This window comes from Paramormyrops kingsleyae, chromosome 7 (assembly GCF_048594095.1).
Source record: "Paramormyrops kingsleyae isolate MSU_618 chromosome 7, PKINGS_0.4, whole genome shotgun sequence".
Lineage (NCBI taxonomy): Eukaryota > Metazoa > Chordata > Actinopteri > Osteoglossiformes > Mormyridae > Paramormyrops > Paramormyrops kingsleyae.
The window spans coordinates 10,544,512-10,566,900 of NC_132803.1; the positions used below are offsets into that span (position 1 = coordinate 10,544,512).

A 22,389-nucleotide genomic window follows, 5' to 3' on the forward strand; every position below is an offset into this window, starting at 1 on the left:
CAAAGCTGCCCTGTGATTGCTGATTTATACCATATTCTGTATACACCTGCCTTTCTGTGCACATCCAATCTGCCTCTCCATAATTCGTAACATATTCCATAGAGCCCCAGAAACTTCCTGAGTACTTCCTGGTATAGCCTCCTGAGACCCAAGGAAAAAAGTGTCCTTCAATTTTAGATTATTCGTCTTTGGAGGAAATAAGACATCTTGCAATTTAGATTTTTTCAAATTTATTTTTATTTTCAATTTCACAGCATGTCCTCTTTAGTGTACAACAGGAATAAATATGTTTCCTTACATCAGTGAAAAGATAGATACAAAAACAAAATGTCCACTACAATGGACATAAATGAATGGGTGGGGTCTCAGGAGGATAGAGGCATCCCTGGACGCATGGGGTATCATGTGTGTGACGCCCATCTGGTCTGGGGGGGGGGGACTCCATAGGGACGGACATGACACCAAACTACATGGATGCCAGCCACAGCAACTTCACCATCTCACCGTGGTGCACGTGCCGGGGCAGTGGGAACCAGGAAGAGGAGTGCACCACCTTCCTCAGGGACTTCCGGGACAACGTCTGCCTGAGTAAGTATGTCACCTGTCTGGGTCCTGCATTATGCATGACCACCCCCTTAAGGAAGGAATAAGTCTCAGGCTTAAAGCATACTGCTTTTGTCTTCTCATTCCAGTGATGATAGTTTTTTTTTTTGGGGGGGTGGTGGTGGTAAATAAAATAACTTCCTAAGCTAAATTTGATTAATCGGCCACATCAGAGTTTGCACCTTCGTGGTCTATAAGAACTCATATTCTTAGGCAAATTGACAATTTCAATAGATCTGTATCAAGTTTTGTACTTTTGTTTGTTCCCTGATTTTATTTACTCTATGGTGCTTGAACGTGAACTGGGAGCAGTGCTGGGGATGCCACAAAAGCAATCCACTACAGACAGAGGTGGAAAGTTCCAGAAAGTACAAATGCAGACCAAGGTTTTGTTTCAACCAACCAGTTTGACTAGAACTTTCTAGACCTGAACTTTCCATCTCTGTCTTTAACAGATTGCTTTTGTGAGTAACTTCCCCAGCACTGACTGGGAATATATGCATTATAAGTAGGTCTGTGATTTTGGCTACGTTTGGGGCATGTTCCACAGATGCAGGCAGCACAGCAAGTTTATACCGTCATCACAGCTGTTACAGTTTATATAAGTCCCTTTAAGGAATGAGTAAGTTATAACACACTTGATGCTCTGTGTCATCTGACGATAATGGAAATTAAGGGCTATGAATGTTTATGAAGCTTGTTTGGTGTAGTTATGAATATTAATGGTCCTGCATCAAAAGTGTCTCAAAAGGATTGACATCAGCGGATGATTCAGTTTGGTTTATAATTGCTGCTGTGCTAAATTGCTACATTTAGCCGTTTCTCATAACAAAGACACAGTGATTAAATTATATAATTACAAATGTAATATTGCCACATTCCTCAAGCTCTGATACAAGTGTCCTGCAGCCTCGGTGAGAGAGCATTTCAGTCGGGACTTGCACAAAGGACCTCATGCGTGCAACGTTTTTTTTTTAAAGAAAGGAATGAAGCAATGATATGTCATGTATGTGGCACAGAGAGATATAACGCAGAACGGCGCCTTTGGAGCGCAGGCAGGGCTGCCAGCTAACCAGACATCGCACATCCTGTGATAAAGGCACTCACAGCACTGTTAGTAGGTGTTACACCAAAGCATTACAAACAACTCTGTATATTCCCTTATTGTCCATTCTCCAGGAGCATTCCCGAGGACAGAGAGAAATTTTGTTTGTTTCATGTTTTTTTATTGGTTTGTTTTTTAATTACTTGGCGGGGGGGGGTTTATAGTTTGTCACAATACTAAAAAGCAGAATGAGCCATGACAAAGCTGACTGATCGACCGAGGAGATGACCGCTTACGTGCAGGATGTTGAAATGTGTTAGCTGGTTGTATTCGATATTTTTTTTTTTTGAGAGCCACAATGTTCATGTTGCAGAGTTGCTTTCATTGACATCAGTTGCAATTCACAGTTTTATAACCGATAATGGGGTCTGAACTCGTACAGTTATAGTCTTTCTATTGGCAATCCACCGTGGGTGTAGAGCGCACGTTTTGGTCTTAGGCCTTTTTGACGGTGTCACGTTTTTTTTTTTTTTTTTACAAAATTCTTCATTTTAAAATTTTCCTTATTGGCTTAATATATCTCTGTGGCTGGGAGAATGATAAAAAGTAACACAACATATATAAATTATACAATAGTGACATGTAAATGTTTATGCATGAGTAGTGCACGACAAGCTTTGCATTTTATGCTTTTAAAGACATGACTGGGGAGGTAAAAACCAGCCGTCATGCAGCGCATTTAAAAATGTATAATGCGCAGCTTGGAGTGCATTAACCCGCTTATACCACAGTTAGAATACATTTGGCTTACACATTTGTATCTGAAGACATTATTTCCACATTTATGAGCCTAAAACATATTTATTAATAGAGCTACTTTCTCCTTGCTAATGATTAAACATTTCTCTGTCATTTCTGTTCATTTTAAATTGTGTTCCACAGCTGGTATTTTAAGCAGCATTGGTTAGAATTATGGATTATAATTGTGCATTGACTTAATGCTGTGATTCACCTGACTGACACTATGTGTGCAGTTAAAGAAAATGAATCAACATCCTTCTGACCAATCAGATTCAAGAATTCAACAATGCTGTGGTAATAAATCAAAATAATATACACATTAAACACCTAAGTGATACCCAGTAATACACTCACTGGCCGCTTTATTAAGCCCACTTAGCTGGGACCCATTTTTGCGTCCATTTCTGCTTCAGGGGTGGAGCTGTATGCTCACAGAAGCCTTTCTGCACATCGCTGTTGTACTGAGCTGTTATTTTTGCACTTGTGGCCTTTTAGCCTTAATGAGCCTGGCCATTCTCTTCTGATCTATCTCATTAACCAGGTGCTTTCGTGCGCAGAGCTGCCGCTAACTGCATATTTTGGGTTCATTATGCTATTCTTTGCCGACACTGTAGTAAAAATGTGTGAAAATTCCAGAATGGTGGCTGTGTCTGTGGTCCTAGATCCACGACGTCTAGCACCAACAATCACACCACATTTAAAATATGCATCTCCTGCAGCGCTTCGCCAAACAGTAAATGAACCACTTGACCCTGTGTGTGTTCTGTATTTTTTCAGTCGCAGTCATATTATTCACTGTTTGCAGAAGCAGGCCAATTGCATTAACAAGCTGGTCTACCTAATGAACTGACCACAGAGTGTATAAGAAGGACACAAATTAAAATAAAAACTTTTCAATCTGATGTCAGCACACGATACTATCTATGTCTAACAGAGGCCTATGTTCCAGCAGTGTTCTTAAATCTCTCCAGCGGATCTCGCTAACAGCAGAGTAGTTACCTTGAGATCATAATTATGATCTTTATCGTGAAAAAAGAATGCAAAACCCTATAACCTATAAAAGCAGCAGGTTGATCAGTAATTAAGGAAATCGGTTCTGTGTCAAGGGTCCTATTGCAAGTGTCCATCCACATAAGGTGATATAACGTAAGTGATTGCTAGAGATCCGACCAGTGCCAGTTATAACCAGACTGATGACTAGGAGAACTACTCAAAGCATGATTTTAGGTCTGCCGGTATGTTTGCTTTCAATGGCACAAGCAAGGCAACATAATTGGTCAAGGGATCTAAGCCTGCAGAGCTGCAGACGCAAGTTCACAGCTGGGGGAGTCAATTTAGTTCTTTCTGTGTAACAGATTCGTTGTGCAGAAATGAAACTCCGCCTTTCTGGACATTTCAGGTAAGTAAATGGTCTGGCAGCCGGGGGCTGAACTTGTGATGCCAAAATGAGGAAACTCTGCTTGAGGTGACGGTCCACGTCCAGGCTTCTGCCTCACTTCTAAGGTCCGATGTGACTGTAACTCAACGTGCTCCCCTACATCCTCTGCAGCATAACCAGTGCCTCGCTCTGCTCGCTCTGTCCTCCTGCACAGAGAACGCCATTCAGGCCTTTGAGTACGGCCCAGACCCCGGCATGCACCCCGCGCCCCAGCCGGTGACCCCCTCATCCAAGACGTACGTCGGCCCGATGAGCGTCTCTACAGAGACTTCCCCGCCTGCCAGGCCCGAGACGGACTCCTGCATCTTCTCAGAGTGTGCTAGCCTGGAGGTATGTGTCTGTCAGCAGTGGTATTTCTGTCCTGATATTACATATATATAGCTTTTACTCCCAGTCTTGTACACTATGCTGCCTGGGGTAAGACCCAGGTCCCCCTACAACCCTGACCAGGATAAGTGGTTGTATGATGGATGGATGGATGGTTAGCCACCTTATCGAAAGAATGAATGTCCCATTTACAGTATATAGGGCTTTTGAAGACACCCGAGGCACTTTAGAAGCAATGGGGAGCCACATCAACCACAACCGATGTGTAGCCCCCACCTGAATGAATGAGATGGCAGCCATTCTGCAGCAGTATGCTCACCACACAGTAGATAAGCTAGTGAAGGGGCAGTTTGATACAGTATAGGGGATGATGAAGAGGCCAGATTTGAAAGGGCAATGTTAGCCAGGACATCAGGGTACCACCCTTACTCTTTACCCAAATGCCCAGGGATCTTTTTTGACCTCCAAAAGTCACTACCTCAGTTTTATGTGTCATCCGAAGGACAGCACCATTTTCACAGCACAGTGTCCCTCCCCATCACTGCACTGGGACATTTTGATCCACACAGACCACAGGATGGGCTCCTCTGTTGGCCACAATGTCCCTGTGACTGCACTGGGACATTATGATCCACACAGACCACAGGATGGGCTCCCCTGCTGGCCACAGTGTCCCCATCACTGCACCATTATGATCCACACATATCATAGGATGGGCTCCCCTATTGGATACACCAACACCTCTTCCTAGTTGGTCTCCCATCCAAGTACCAGTCAGGCCCAAACTTGCTTAGCTTCCGATGGATTACTTAGTCTGAACTGCAGGTGGTATGGCTGTGATTCTACTGTAAATTAGGTGGTAATTAAACTATGTTAAAAACTCTCAGGACTTCCATATTCAAGCACTGGAAACTCCCTGCCCATTGTATCCCCCTCCCCCCATTTCACTTCTTGTGGCATTGCGGAGCTCAATCAGAGGAGATCCCAGACGAGGAACAGTGCCAGCAGCAGGAGACACTCGTCATGCTGCCAGGACGCTGGACCCCAAGCAGGGTCACCCTGCCCTTCCCGCCACAGGGGAAGCGTGTCTTTGTCAGTGGGATTGTAATGCGCTTATATACAGATGGAGTCACAGCCACCACTGCGATTGCTGCTGGAAGCTGCACTGCTGTTAGCCACAACTGCGATTGCTGCAGGAAGCTGCACTGCTGTTAGCCACGACTGCGATTGCTGCAGGAAGCTGCACTGCTGTTAGCCACGACTGCGATTGCTGCAGGAAGCTGCACTGCTGTTAGCCACGACTGCGATTGCTGCAGGAAGCTGCACTGCTGTTAGCCACCACTGCGATTGCTGCTGGAAGCTGCACTGCTGTTAGCCGCGACTGCGATTGCTGCTGGAAGCTGCACTGCTGTTAGCCGCGACTGCGATTGCTGCAGGAAGCTGCACTGCTGTTAGCCGCGACTGCGATTGCTGCAGGAAGCTGCACTGCTGTTAGCCACCACTGCGATTGCTGCAGGAAGCTGCACTGCTGTTAGCCGCGACTGCGATTGCTGCTGGAAGCTGCATTGCTGTTAGCCACGACTGCGATTGCTGCAGGAAGCTGCACTGCTGTTAGCCACCACTGCGATTGCTGCAGGAAGCTGCACTGCTGTTTGAGGGGGGGGGGGGCTGGCACAGCATCAGTCACCCCGTAAATAATCTTTGCAATTTTTGATGAGATGATAAAGAAATAGGAGCGTAAGAGGTTTTGTAAGACAGAATCTTAAATAGCTACGCCATCTACTGACCCCCAACATGTCTCAGAATGCAAGCCTCCAAACACTGGGAAAAGGGCTATGATCCATTATTATATTTACAAAGGTAATTTTTTTAGTGTGTCAGACAAAAATAAATAAATAAATAAATAAATGCAGCATTTGAAAATTTCCAAGGGCAGTAATAGAGAAATATTGTATTACGGGCTAACAGCAGCCTAGGCCCTCTACCAAAGCCTTATTATTAGTCTCTAGACACCGTGATAAATGGTGGCTTCTCCCTACCCGCGCCCAGACAAGCAATCAAAGGCTGAGAGATGGGACTGCACCGCAACCGCCCCCCCCACAAGAAAATTCCGGCTTTAATTTCAGTGGTGCGTGGCATCAATCACCTGGCTGGAAGGTGCCCTGCCTCCGGCGGGGGCCTGTGCGGGCTGAGGGAGGAGGAGTGATGGACCGTGAGACAGCCTGCATGCGGCTGCGATCCCATCTCATAGTGGTGCGCCTGCAGGCGGGCTGAGGGAAGAACAGCGAGGGAGCGAGAGACAGTCTGCACGTGGCTTGATCCCATCTCATAGCGGTGTGCCTGCATGCGGGCTGAGGGAGGAAGAGCAATGAGTGCAAGATGGCCGGCACACAGTTGCAATCCCATCTCATAGCGGCGCACTACAGACAGTGTATTGTAGCCGCATGTTGGTTGTCTCACACTCCTAATTACTCTGCTCCTTCTGATAAATTCAGTACTGCTGTACTGTCATGAAACATCTTTAAAAATCCAGCAGGGGCTCATTGTCAGAACTGTCCTTGTCCTTTGAAACTGATCAAAAACAAACAAAAAAAGTCCTTGTGATTTTATTCATTGCGGATCTCCTCCCAGTCAGCTTATTAGATGCATGACAGACAGTGCACAATATCAACAGTTTTAATTACAATCAGCTTTGGTAATGCCCTGGTCATTTTCTATCTTACTGGAATAACAAACATCATAAGAAGTGCCTAATTAATTAGCAGTCGCCACAATGAGTGGCATTCTGTGGTGCAAGAGAACCCAACCCCCGTGTCTGAACTCATAACCCGCCTGCTTCCGTAGACCACAGTGCCACCTGATGCCATGGACTCGAACTCACACCAATGGCAGCAGTAAACCATGTAAAATAAAACACAACAGTAGCGCCTCATTTGAAAGGAAGAGCCGATAGGCTCTGTGATATACAGTACCAGGGTATTTTGTATATCCCATAACTTTGACCCCATTCACAAGGGTTGTTAAACAAGTGTTAGTTTAGTCGTTATACTATCAATTTTTTATTGTTTTAAAATTGTTTTAAAAATTTTAAAACATATTAATGGCCATGATGAATAGTATTCAATAGACTTTCAATTTTCCTTTAACTGCTGATCTGAACTGAATAATTTCTGTAGTCAGACGTTGGAATGAGAATGGATCTTAAACTATGTCGAGTATGTGGAGATTCATCATTATCAACCGAGAAATCTGTAACTTATTATAGGCATACGAGCATGAAAGGCGCTATTCAGTGTGTGCGAGGCCAATTTGAATACAAGTGTGCTTAAGCTGGGGGGGTCGGTAATGGAATGGTGACATGAACTCAGTTGGGAGGGCAGTGGTTACGCAGAGACTGGTCCTCGGAGGACCTGGCTGCCCGGGAGCCTCTCCTTTGGGGGGGTGATGCTTAGATGATAGATGTAGTTTCCCCTGCGTGTCCGTGCCCGACCAGAACCCACTCACATACAGCTTGGGACCTGAAAGCTCTTTGGGCGAATGGATGACACAGACGCACGTAAATAGCTAATGTCACGTGGCTTACGTGTTTGCTGTAGGCACAGTTGGGTTCACTTTGATTCATTTGAAACTTTGGTCTTTCCCGCTTTCACAGACACCTCTGGACCTCATCACGGAAAGTTCCGGCACCTCACAGGGAGTGGGGAGTGACCGCTCCGCAGGTGACCGGGCCGCCATCTGGTCATGGGCACTCGGCATGTCCTGCGTCCTGCTTGGACCGGCTCTATAGGGCCCGTCGCGAGCCGTGACACCGAGTAACTCGACGAGCATGCACTCAGCGTACAAACTGCCCTCCTGCGGAGACTGTCGGATACCCAGCCGTCCTGCTCTACCTTTCGTACAGAAAACAGTGACAACACAGGGAGGGAAATATGTGAAATAACTGCTCTCACAAGGGCTGGGAGGAATAGAGAGAGAGAGCACCTGCAGACTCCAAATCCTAAATCCAGGACCAGAAAGAAGACGCCGCAATGACCTGCATATGAATCAGTTCATGGCCCCCACGCCCTCACACCTCATAATCAATCACAGGAGTGTCTATTGGCTCTCACAGCCCCACAGTTCCGCTCTTTCCTTATCTCTCTCCCACAGGGATGCAAGCCGCACAGCCCTGAATTCCTGCACTCCTCTCAGCTGTTCACAAGGTGTTGGGAAACCTTCAGGTGTAAACCTCTATTTGTGTGTAATGATGTAGAGAAAACAAAAAAAAAAACAAACCTGCAGCTCTTGGGGACTGTACTGATGAGTTTTAAATGAAGAAAAAATTGACCAAGACAGAAAGCAGAGGTTTTCAAACTCAAACTGAGTTCCACTGAGGAACCTTTTACAGTCAAAAAGGAACTTGGCCATTTTCCAACCTCAGTGTGTGTGTTATCCTTTCTCGATAGATAAGAGATATTTCCCATTTATTGTACATATGTAAAACCTTTATACAAATCTCAGATATATAACTTAAGTTACTCCCGGAGTGTGTCTAACAGGATGGTCAGAGTATCGAGAAAATAAAGCACTTTTGGGCCGCTTGGTTGGGGATGGGTGCTATATGAAAATTAATTAGATTGGAAGCAGGAGGTTGCATTCAACGTTCAACTGTGGAACTTGACAGTGCCAATGATGATCTGGTGTCTCGAGTTGTTATTATGTGTCATCATGTTTCCCTTTTTTGCCAACTGAGACATTTTTAAAAAGGCACAACAGAGCTGGTCTCCGTTTGCAGGGGACAGGAAACTGTCTGTGTGTTTTTGTTATAGCGTGTGATCCATCGCGTGGCCTTACTTACCCGTCTTTCTTTGTTTCCTTTTACGTAACGGCCCCTGAATTTCAAAGAGAGCCACCAGTGGGTGAGGGAGTAGAAGGGGGGGGGGGGGCATAGAGCTGACAAGGGTTTGGAAGTTACAGCTTTTAGCAAGCGAGCTAGAGCTGAAACCTATTGCATCAACATTCCAGTGCTTAAAATACAAATTAAATATCTCTTTTTAAAAGCAGAATTGAGCTAGCTGTATTTTACTGTCTGACCTTCAACTCAATTGCTTTCTGATCTTTTTGTGTAATTAAATAACAGTAAATAAATACGGTAGAGATACTGCTGTTGTTATGGTTCGTTAATCGAGCAGGCAGCCTCGCTACAATCTGCCAGAGTAGAAATGACAGCGTAAAGAACAATTACACAACTACAGATTGCAACTGGACAGTGACGCATTGTATGAAGAGCATGGAGGAGATGTGGTGGTGTAGCTTATGGGAAGCTGGCAGGAATGCTGACCTTGGTATGAGTGAGACACCTGAACATTGGGATATCAGGAATTATGGGATGTTGTTCACAGTGCTGACCGCGCTTGGTGCGATGTTGTGATATAGGGCTTATTCGGGACAGTCCTGAAGGAAGTCAGTCTGTTATGGAGGTAGGTTAGTACTATAAAGGTTGCTTGTTCAAGTCTTGAACAAAATACTTTTCCTGAAATGTATTATTAAAATTACGACAGTGAATTACTGTAGGGAAATTTGCTTTGAATGTGTTAGCCAAGCATTGAGACGGATTGGTGTGTTTGTGGTAGCACCCATGCTGAACTGAGTAAAACTATGGTACATAAAAATGGATTTGTGTGATTACCAAAACGTGTACATTTGTCTATAAATCCACCAAATGTATGTGTAAAAACTGTTTAGACAGCATTTCTGGGGTTACCAGGTTGGATGTCAGGCATCTTCAGTTCAGTTCTCTTTGTATAGCTCTTAGTCACAAAGCACTTTAGAGAGTCCCAAGCCCAAAGTCCCCAGAGAGTAAGCCGGAGGTGACAATGGCAAGGTGACCCTCCCTGAGAGAGAGCAAGAAGCCTTGGGAGGAAGCAGACTCAAGGAGGAAGCTCGTCCTCATCCTCATGAGGCTGGCAGTAAGAAGTACAAGTTTTCATCATTCGGTCGTCTTTTTGGATTCCGTTGTTATTGAACAATGAAGCGAAGCTGTCGCGTTGATAGCTGGGGTCACCACTAAGCCATTCACCCCTGTGTCTCTGACTCAGAGCTCAGAGGGAAGACAGACAGACTCGCTGCAAGTTCTGGGTGAAATTTTCTGTCAGGCAATCATTTTTGCTGGCATTTATCATAACAAAAGAACATTTTGAGTAAATAGCTTATACACCCTTCAACCAAATATTTCATAGTAAGCATTGGCACCATTTTTTTTAGGCAGCTGTTGTCTTTTCTCCTCCTTGAGAGTATAATTTTACCCCCCCTGCTTTTGCCAGACTTGCTTGGGGAACCTTTCCACAGATTCCATTGTCCCATATTAAAGTCAACTTAAGGTCACAGATATGGTAGCTGTACAGCAACAAAAATGAGCAGATACGAGTTTCCAGCAAACTGAACCCGACTTAAATGCCTTCGGTAATAAGCTAAAAGAGTCATTCTGACTGACCATGCTGTTGCCTCCAGGACTGTGAGCTTTAGCAGAGGCTGATATTGATTTAACATTTGTTCAAAACGTATGTTACGTGGACTGAAATGTCACCTACCTTTGCAGACATTGTAGTATTGTGCTTGGTTCTTATGAATAAAGAAAAAATATTTGTTCAGATCGCTCTTCTGCACTTGTTTTAAGAATGTCACCTTCCCGAAATCTGGACCTCAGCAGAATGCATTTTAGTCCAACTGCTGACTAGAGAGTTTAGCAGGGAGTGTGGAGTTGAACGTTTACTTGACAAGTCTTCTCTGCCCACACTGCATCTCCTTACCCTGTTTACAATGAAAATGCTTAATTGCTAGCTGGGGAACTCCAATGAAAACTTCTTTCAATTTTTCAAATATTTCTTACACATCTAGTATCACACCCAAAGCACTGGTGGTTTGCATACCTGTTTTCCAAACAGTTGATTCAGGTTTGAGTCTTGGCCAATGTGGAGCTCTAGGGGTTGGGACTTTTTTTTATCTCTGATCAGAAGGTTGCTGGTTCAGATCCCATCCTACAAGATATGCAGCCAAAGAGCCGGATTAAATGACATAGCTGGTGTGTTGAAGCTCAAAAAGGACCCAGGGTCAAGTCCTGCTGATGATTTGGTGACATTTAGGGGTGGTGTTTGGCTCAGTAGGTTAGGACCCTAACCCTTGCCGCGATGAGAACATCACCAGGCCAAATCCCAAGGTTGGCAGAGTGGTGTCATTGTTGGTGCCTTTCAGCAGGGTCCTCCAGGGTATCTCCATCTACTCCAGGAACTGACTGACCCTGCTTTTCAACTGTATGTCACATTAGATAAAAGTGCTGCTGCATAAATACACAATGAGTATAAATAAGGAAGATGCAATAGCAAGAGTGAAGCCCAGCTTCAAAATAATATGCAAATAGGCCCCCAAAAGTGATTGTAAAAAGGCTAGTTGTGTTTTTCTTTTCTGGTTCTGGATTAAGTTAGGTTGGCCCTATAAAAAAAAGGCTGACTCATGTTTGCCAAACAACTGGCTGATTTATCAGGGATAAAAGCTCAGGTCAGTATCTACACAATATGACTATTTGATTGTTCCAGAAATCTCTTTGCTCTTTGGAGTCCTGACTTCAGTATGGCAATCAGCACCAGTGTAAACTTGCTATGCTTATTTTTCGTTTTTGTTCCACAAAGTGTTAGAAACTGAATGACAGGCATACGAAAATGTTCCGCTTGCCCCAGTGATCTATTTAAAACCTCTACCCAAACAAATCCACTACACATCTAGTATCATTGTTCATTTCCAGAAGCAAAACATCTTCTTCTAGGGCATCCAGAATGGTAGGGTGAGGAAATAAATAGGGACATTGCGTATCATCCTGTACCTCTGAGGTAATTTAAAACACTTCCTCTGCAGAAGAGACTTCCTGTCTTAAAAAAGCATCTCCCTGTTCTTCCGAAAACTCCTCATATATAATACATCAATATTATCCAGTGAAAGCAAAATGACTGTGATGATAAATCACATGTTCAGCTTATATATCTAAGCCTGTATGTGTAGGAATGTGATGGATTGGCATCCACCGAGAATATCCCCTGCTGTGTGCCCTTGCTCCCTGGCATAGGGTCCAGTCATGGTATGACCCTGCATTGGGTGTATAGTTATGGAAAATGATAGATGAACAGAGGCAGTATGAACTGGACCCAGTAACACACTTCCTACATGTGTGGTTGCATTCTGTGGAGTTCAAGCTGGTACCAGGCCCTGGTTTAGGTGGAGCAGTTGGGCCTGGGGACGCGGGTGCAGTGTGGAGTGCAGTGTGGATCCCCAGAACATGATGGCCTTCAGAGGCACACCGATGAGGGGCATCCCCCGGTGGGGGCGCCGTCAGGGCAAATGGAAAAGGAGGTGCAGGGCAGCATCAGGGCTGCAAAACGAGGTCAGTTCCATCAGCAGCTTCTGGTCTTCCTGGGGATGCTGTAACCTCGGGAACAGTGTCCTCCCTAGGTGCCTTATGTCAACAACCACTCTCCTCCCCATCCGCTGATCCTCCTGCCACCAATCCGAAACACGCACTTCCTGCTCACTTACCGTCTTGCTATGGTGCCAGGGCCTGTGGGGAAAATAGGGCATTTCATCACTGGGCAAACTGGAGCCAGCTAATCTTCTGACCAGTGCCTGTAGTTCTGGAACTGTGGTAGCTAAGTGGCATTTTAGTGGTGACTTCCACAGGGCTGGACCCCCTCCCCTAACTAACAGAGCTGCCAAGACTTGACAAGGAGTGTTTTTCAGGCTTAATGTCCCACCATTCTGGACAAGGAAAGGGGGTGTGCCCCCCCCCCACCCCTACTGTCACATTTTACATGGTCTACCCTGGGTATGAATAATCCTGCAGAGAAGATGGGAAGTTTATTTTCCTTGTTTGAAAACAAGTAGCCTGGGGGGCCTCATCATATAGGCACCCAACTCGTCCGACTTGGCCCCGAGCTCAAGACGTGCCGGCGTGACATTCCCGTTTTCAGTTCTGTCCAAGTAGCCCTGCTGGCCGGCGCAAAAGCTCTCGATCCTCCTATGAGGAGCAAAGTCTGGTCCACACTCCAAAGTGGCATCTTAGCAACGTCTGATTTCACCACATGTGATGCCCAACAGCCACCGACACCTGCCCCCTTCTTAATCTGGCTTTATAATCACTACAACTCATGGTGAGCTCCACATCTGTTCTGTGTCTGTTGTTGAAATGAGGGATTTTCATTCATCCCCTATTTAATACCATAAAGATTGATGCGGATCAGATGGCAGATGTTACGTCTGGGTTTGCCGAAGCAGGGGTGCACAAGGAGCCGCCTCTCGAACGAACTGTCAACGCTTATCGCAAATGAAAAACCGAGCAAAACTTTTGATTGGAGTTTGGAGTGCAAACATCTGGATATACAACAGCGTGCAACAAAACAAACTAACACATGTCTGTACATGTATTTAATGCTCAGATAAATATCACTTTTTGTGATTACTGGAAAGCTGAAATGCTGCCACACCTTCGATTTAACATCGGGGGGTGTCCTTAATTTCAAATTCGCTCGCCATCTCGCGTTTAGTCAAAACCAAAAACTAACGTACGACGTCGACGTGAATACGCAGTGACATCTGACGTCGAACTGATGTCGTGAAATCAAATGTAATGATACGCCAGTTTTTCTGTTAAGTAAAGTACCGTGAAGTACTCCTAAAGTAGCGATTCATTTTCCACATCAGCCGGATTAAATCGTCATACATTTACATCGATTTTTAACCAATTCGCGATTCATCGTTAAATGCCTACTGATATCCTGTTGGATGGCTAGATGATCACCGCTTCAGTTCCCAAGCCTCTCCTCAGGGGCACCTCAACCTTTCCATGTATTTGTTGCCATTCACCACCAACTTTACTAATTCATTAATTAAGTACGTCAGCAAGGTATTGATTATCCAAACCAGGTGAGGTAGTGGTCTAGTCAAAAAAGACATTGGAATTTTGGATGGTTACTGCAAGGTTTACTGGATGATGTTAGCAGAGGCTTTGAAATGGCAAAGTTGACACACAGGCACAATATCATACTTTTACACCAACATGAAGATCATTTAAACATCATTTTTTAATCAGCTAGTTTTACTAGTTTAAATTCAGTAGTACCTAATTTGATAATTAGAATTAGGTGTATCCCAGAAAATTCACTGTAAAACTGTGAATATCATATAACGAAGCTGATTTATATGGGATGACAGATCGCAGGGCTTCCACAGGTGGTGGAAACAAAAGAATCCTCACCCTCCTATTAATATCTGCCCGACAGACCTTCACCCTTCCAGCAGAGCTACGGATCACTGTGTTTAGTGTCACATGACAATTAGCAATCCTGTCAATGTGGCCATTCAGTAATCCCATGAGTGCTTAAATGGATTTTAAGGACTCCATTAAATTCCCCGTGTCGCCTGATTTACACATGGAGATACCAGGTAATGTGGTCTCCGTCTGGCTGCTGGCTGAGCCGAGAGACCCGGGGCAGGAAAAACACTACAGAGGCGTTTCTGTGGCCAGCTCTGGAAAAGGAGGCCGTTCCGGTCCGTTTGTGCGAAAAACGGGGGGGGGGCAGAACAAAGAAAGGTTAAAGGAAAAGGTTTTAACATCAAACACTGTGGAGGATCAACAGAAGGAAGTTTTTCTTCATCACATATTTTTTTTTTATGGCTAGATGATGCATCAGCAAGGGGGGGTTGGGGGACTCAGAGATTCGGCTGGGGGTGTCAGGCTGGAAGGTAACATCTGTGAGGGTGTCCACAGGCTGGCTAAACACTGGAACACTGGAAGTGAAACACTGGGAATGCTAAAACTGAACAGGGATCCAGTCTAATTATTCCTAGTCGGGGGAGGGGGGGGGGCAGTATGGAGAGCATGTGATGTTAATTTATAATAACGACCATAAAAGGCACCAATTGTGGGGGGGGGGCATCTGCGTTAAATCATATGAAGCATGAAGGAAATTTCACCGCTAGTACCCCAATGCACCTTGCTGTGTTCCCCTACAGAGACTGCAGCCATAGCTGCATTGCTTACTGAGGTTGCTCACCTGGGTTATTTACGTACAGAAGCGGACAGAAAACAGGCCTCGTAAAAGCTCTCTGTGGCATATTAGAGAGGAAATTACGAAAGAAGAAGAGGGAGGATTTGCACTATCCACTATAAATTAAATTGCAATATCCACTATAAATTAAAACTACCAATGTTCAAAAGGACTCCTGCTGAAATGAAGAAAGGCTGCAGGAGACTGAGCGACTGTGGTCAGTAGGTTGTACTGTAAATTAGCACTGCTGCTGTTCCCATCAGTGTGTAGGGTCTCTTATTAAAAAGAAAAGCAGGCCGTTAATTTAGAGATATAGACGGAGGTCAGAATAAAGTCACGGCGTTCAGGCAGTCGAGTTTTTCTCACCAGCGTCCGGCTGCAGAGAACTAAAAATACCCACATCAGGACTTTGCTATTCAGGCGTGGCGTGTGAAGTGTGTTCACTGTGCGGGGTTTGGGACGTGACTGTCCGGCCCCCGTCCCGCCTGCCCACCTGCCCATCCGGCTGTGTCTGCCTCACTCACCCTAATGTCATCCACACCACTCCGGCTGTGCGGGACACACACACACACTGGGCAGTGAGCTGTAAAGAGGAATTTTATGCGTGTGTGTGTGTGTGTGCTGAACTCAGACGAGTGCTAAAACAAAGAAAAATACATGCCATGTATAAAATGAAAGACGGACTTAAACAGAAGCAAATATATCTCACATACTCACTCAGTTCAGATCAGCCATTCTGACATACACATATAGAAAGTGATATACAGGGTCACTGAGCCAGATCAGGCACTCAAATCTGTCCAGTAGATATAGACAGATGTAAATGCAATCAGATGAAATCTGAATTATACTTGCAGCTGCAAACAGTTATGAAGGAACACAGCAATGTGCAGCTTCATGCAGTGGTTGAAAGCCTAGAGACATGTTCGACATGAAGCGAGATGGCATCATCATAATGACATCGTGACTAAACAGAACAGCAGAAACAGCAGCAGTATTCCAGAAACATTTGGGAATTCTATAGAAAATGGATGGATGATGCTGTCACCTCATCCAATTCGAGTCTGAAACCTGTTTGCTACTCACATGACTAATGTTAATTGCGTTTTTTTCTGTCTGTCTTCTGATGAATTTTCATTTACTTGTTATATCGCCGCTGGACCCACTGTTAAGTGCTTTGGGGAGAACATTTTCTGGAAAGAGGTACAATGAAGATAAATTGAGCTGAAATCAGTTAGTGATGGAGCTCACTGCCTGAGATTTGGACAGGGGAGGAGGAAGAGAAAAGCAGGAACCAAACAGCAGGGTTGGGATCAGGGGCGAGATCACAACCTGGAGAACAACAGCAAAATCAGAACCAGGATTCCAAGGACTGGGTCAGTATCAGTCTCCTGGCTGGAGGGTTGATTGTGGGAACTTGGTAGCGGGGCAGGAACCAGGATCCTGACAGTAGCTTGAGCTGGGAGAGCTGGGAGAGCTGGGAGAGCAGTCCATTTCCCCTGACCCAGCACCAATACCTAATAGTCTCCTGCAGTCTTCAGTGCAGCCGCCACCCCATGCGGAGCAGACATCGCATCAGCTGCAGAGCTTCAGTCCCCGGGAAACGAGGCGTGTCGTGCTGTTACATGCCAACACCTCAGCTGTTATATATAGAAGCCCTGAACAGCCACACTCCTCTCAAGATTACTCATCACCTTTTTTCTACTCAGGAAAACAGAAGCAGATGTATTAATAGATGCATTAAGTCTCTCCTTTTTTGACTGATTTTCAGCAAGTTTCTCCTAGATTAATTCAGTTTTTGAGGGCGCCTCACGACAAAAGGCCGACCCGTAATTAGAACGTGACAAGCTGTGTCACACAAGTCACCGATTGTGGTCTTGACTGAGGGACCTTGGGAATTAGTGTAAGAAAGGGAATCTCACTGGCAAGACTGATATGCCCGTAACAGCGCTAAACAGCTTAATGAAGATGTCATATAAATAAATAAATGAATGAATAAAACAAATGCCAAGTTTTGGCTGGCGGAGGATCACCAGTGAAGCAGTGAGTAACAGTTGGCCAGGGAACCACACAGCCTCCCAGTCCAGTGAATTACATACCAATCAAGGAAACTGTCTATATTTACAGCTGGAAGTCAATTTAGGCTAAGAAGCTCCCTGGGGTTGGAACTGGTGACCATTAGTGCACCATATTTGTAACCTACGACACTCTTTGTCAGCAGAACTACCCCAACTGCATTGGTTAAAGGCTTGAAGTTGCCAGTTCTCTCACCCATTACTCATTAAGCTAGCAGCGGTTTAGCAGCCAAAGTGGCTTTCGCACGCATTGATAAAGGGTAATTCTAGGTGTCTACTTCAGGCAGCAGAGCAGCGGAACTCTCTGTAGCGTCTCGACTACTCACCCCCTACCATGTATGGTTTGTCCAAAGCATAGATGTACAGAGAGAAGCTTATCCATGGGAGGGGCCGTGGAGAAGGGGAGGGTGGCAGTTGTTTGTCTGTTTATCCAGCCTGTGACTGATGTGTCATAATTCGATGGATTTGGAGGCTCCTGCATAAGCCGCCACAGTGGGGGGGTATTTCAGGAGACGACTATCTGCCGACCCACACGGATGCAGCACAGACACACACACACACACACACATACATGAACACAGAGACAATATGCCAACACGGAAGGCGGGACTGGGGGAATCACGCAGCTGATGACATTATCTGTCCTTGTCCTTCAGGAACTACACAGCTGTCACTCGCCCCCCCCACACATCTGGCATCCACAGCTGAACCATTAAGTCTGCTTTGGATCCCCTCCAGTGAGATTTGTGTCAGATAATTCCACCCCTCCCCCTGCTCCCTAGGCCATCGCTCCCGCTGGGGTAGGAGGCATGAACGCACACCAATCCACCTCCTGATAAGCCATCAATAGTGCTGAGGGGACTAACATGCACCGAGACCTAGATGGATAACAGCAGACAAACCAGCCTGACAGAGAGCAGGAAGCAAACTCAGAGACTTGCTTACGAATCTCAATAATGAAAAGCTGGAACACGGTATGAAATGCAAATACAATCATAAAGCAGTGATCTGTAAATCTTTTTTGATCTGTATTACATTGGAAACGGCAAAGAGACAACTTTATTATTATTATTATTATTATTATTATTATACTTTCATGCCAAATTTGGTGCCTTCAAAAAAAAGTTGGGACAGTAACTAGAAATAACGTGAAATGTGCAAAAGCCATCTTCAGCAGGTGACGCTGTCACGCTCCGCGGTGAAGGGAGCATCGGTGGAAGACCCACTCATCTACAAGCAAGGGTGGGTTAGGGCTCACCACGTCACGCAAAACTCTGTGATTGAGTAATCCATCAATTTAGGACCATTTCTTAAAGTGCGATTACAAGGAATTTGGGGATTTTCACCCTCTACAGTGTGTAATGTTATTAAAAGATTTGGGGAATCCAGAGAAATCACTGTGCGTGAAGGACAAGTTCAAAAACCATACTAAATGTGTGTAATCTTCGATCCCTGAGACTGCAGTAAAAACCACTCATGGGTCTCATGTTTGTTATAAGCACCAAATTTGGAATATATATATGCATGGAAGAAATAAAATGTAGGAGGGGTGCAGTGGCGCAGTGGTTAGCGCTGCTGCCTCACAGCAAAGAGGTTCTGGAAGTACAGGGAAATTACTCAAGAATTTAAATGATAATGTTTTTGCCCCCTGGATGTCTTGGACGGCAAACATTAATCAGAGCACCTTATGCAAGGGGAGTATATGCACTGCATCTGATGGTGGTGACTAACAAATCAAATTACAGCCAGAAATATAAAAAAGGTTCTCTGAAAGAAGCTGACCGTCACCTTGATCAGGACCGGTCGGCTGTGAAGGGGCTACTTCTCCGCAGGAACATCACAAAGGCCGAGCGGGGAGGGAAGATCTCCCTGCTGCTGAGATTCTGTTTATTAGAGATGGTGCTGAAGAGAAAGTGGACTCCAATTGATTGTACTAATGCCAAACCCAGCTGTTAAGTATAGACCTATATACATGCACACACATAAAAATATATTGTAATAGTTTAAAGTTTTAGAATGCCCCAGCAATGTCTTTGCTAAGATGGTCAGACTCACGAAGTTTGTGTTGTAGCATAATTTGCAGTGAAGCCATTGCGATTTTTCAAACGCCAAATGATTCAGTTATAAACCAGCAATAACGTTTTGGAGCAGTGCTATAATCTCAGCCGTAAGTGCATCAGAGCAGCGACTGCGTAACGACGCAGAGAGAATGGGAGAGTGGGCATGAATACACATACGCTCGTAAACACTTGAGCATACTTGTGTTCTCGTGAACCCGTTTCCATTGCCGAAGACCAGTTCCAATACTCAGGAAAAGAAGTACAGAGGAGGGTAAAAATCTCCGGATGCCATTTCTGCCCCACCCCAAATGATATATTGGTCGCATCCTCGCCAAGCAAGACCAGTCCCATGATTCATTGAGCCCCAAGTTCGTTCTTGGAAGGCAAGTTAACAAGACTTGTCTTGCCAAGACCTCAAGTATGATCTTTGTGTTCTTGGTATTGAGAAACACCCACAGTGAGAAATCATATAACTGAACAACTGACATATTGAAGTATGATTCAGCTTTCAGTTTATTTAATCGGGTAAATAATCCATGGCATTTCAGCTCGGTTTCTGAACTTTGGACACCAACGCTTTTGACTCCTGGACGAAAGACCGTTGGCAGGTTTGCAAGCCACCATGGACCTGCTGTTAGCCAAAGGCGGCTTGGAAAGGTCTTAAAGTTCTTAGACTCAATAATGCGGTACGTGAAGTCAGCGGGTTGATGGGAGAAAATGTGCGCTGAAAGGTAGTAATCAGGCGCTCCAGTCCTCTGCACTGGCAGCTGTCTGCTCTCTATTAAGAGCTGCCAAACGCAGAGTTTCCCGTTTTCGCCGGTGCTGAAGTGCGTGAGCCCGTGGCTGCCTTTAATTACCTGGTGCCACATTGTTCTGCCCAGCAGGAAGAGAGTAGGAGGGAAAAGACAAGACAAGTTTAGGGACCCATTTCATATAGCAAAGAAAAAGGAGGTTTTTGGATTCCGCAGTTTCATAGGCATCTCTACCGTTCTTTCATACATACACAGATACCACCACTTCTCCTTGATTGGGCTGAACACGCGGCGAAGCTTCTTAAATTTTTGTAACTTGTGTTAAAATGTAACACAGTTTATTTGGAGCCAAAGCTGTGTTGTCCATTATCTTCAAAGCATTACCATCGTCAGGTAATAACCAGGGACTGTTACTTGAGTAACCAAGTCAGTGTGGTTGTGACTGGCACACTCACATTCATGTGTGCAGCCCATCTTTTTAAATAACACTCTCCCCAGGAAGTGCTGAAAACACCTTGTACATTAGTATTAAGGTCATTTCATAGCAGTCACTGATTTCCACAGTAACGCGGGTGAATGATTTCTGTTAGTCCATTTTGAGAGGTCCTCTTCCTCATTTTTGTTACTCTGGCACTCTGTTCCATTATATAAAGAGGCTGCACAATACTGAGATCTGTAGATAAAATAACAGGAGGAATGTATTCTGCAGCCCAGCTTTTAAAGAGTCAAGGGGCTCTTCTGCATTATAACGGTCAGTATAAGCATTAAGGATGTTTTGTACTGCATTATAAAGCTATCTATAGTGCATTATAGATGAGAGCTTCATAGAGCATTCATAATGCATAATAAACGTCTATAATGCGTTATGCCTTTTTATACAAATGTATGGTTATGTTTATATTGGTTTATGAATGCATTATGATGCATTATGAATGTGTTTATGAATTACTCTGTGTGTGTGTGTGTGTGTATTTTGCATATTTGATTTCTCTGCTTTTCTCCTGCAGTCTAAACACATGAAGTTAAGTGGAATTTTTCAGTTATCTATAGTGTATAATGGTGAATGTGTGTAAGCTGCAAAGGACCTGCCTCGTGCCGTATATCAGTGTTTCCCAACCCTCATCGACCCCCAGACGGTCCACATACTAGGAGCTGGAAAGGAGCAAAAATGTGGAATGTCTGGGAGGGAGCCGAGAGAAAGCAAGAGCATGGATCCTGGGCGGGTGCAGGTTGGGAAACACTGACCTATAGCTCTTTGGGTGTTTACAGAAAAAGCCTCAAATCATCGTTAACTAGTTTGGAGAAAACAGTGTATGTTTATATGTAGTGTATATATGTAAACAGTGAGAGAGAGAGAGCTGTTAAAATATTGTTACAAAATATTTTGAAGGAGGGATGAAGACAAAGATTGGTCAGAACAGTCCATATACAGACACACAGAAGTGTCCAAAATAATCACCATTAAAGGAAATCAGTGCCTTTTTTGTCTTTGTCACTGAAATTCTCCTTGCAGTCGCACCCAGCCAAACTACACCCTGTCTCAGGTGACTACTAGCGCATCTCTTTCACGGCCCCTGATTGCACTAAGGATGATAGAATGACCTTCGTGAAGTAAAGCCTTTGTGAGATATTGAACTCATTGTGAACATGTGTGGCTCTGAGCTTCTGTTTTGACTCCCACTGATTTCTATAACAGCAGCTGTCTTCTGACCCTGCATGTGGATTGTGATTTACATTTGGGATCCCGCTTGTTTTGGATTATTTATCACCTTATCCTGTGCTTCAACCTACAGTTTTTGGATTTTGAGTTATATATCATAACCCAGAGTATGTTAAACTCACTAACTCTGCAACTTCAACAATCAAAAGTTGAATTATAGTCAAGCAAGCAATCAATGCATAATACGAAGTGGACGTAAGCAATAAGTAACACAAACTGGGAATAAGCATTGTGTAATACGAATTAGACATACAGTAATGTGTAATACGAACTGGATATAAGCAATTTGTAATATGAACCGGACATAAGCCCTTTTTTTTGTTTAGCAGTATTTGACATGACGGGTGACTAATTTATTTAGGCTGGCATTTAACAGTACTGTGACGCTATTTTCGATTTAAGCATAAATGCCCTTGTTGGAAATGCTCAAGATACCTCCGTGTTTGCATTTGAATTAAATGCCTGATTAACCTTCAGATCAGTCCAAAGAATTCTGCCT

At 44.6% G+C, this 22,389-nt stretch overlaps 1 protein-coding gene across 1 annotated transcript in view; it reads left to right on the forward strand.

The window, feature by feature from the left end:
- The window catches only part of gfra2b (GDNF family receptor alpha 2b), a 52,724-nt gene extending 41,881 nt beyond the window's left edge, over positions 1-10,843 (forward strand). The window contains exons 6-8 of the mRNA XM_023808205.2: positions 448-588; positions 4,042-4,217; positions 7,867-10,843. Coding sequence (XP_023663973.1) covers positions 448-588; positions 4,042-4,217; positions 7,867-8,001 — 452 coding nt within the window. The 3' untranslated portion in view covers positions 8,002-10,843. The remainder of the gene's footprint in view (positions 1-447; positions 589-4,041; positions 4,218-7,866) is intronic.
- The last annotated feature ends 11,546 nt before the right edge of the window (positions 10,844-22,389 follow it).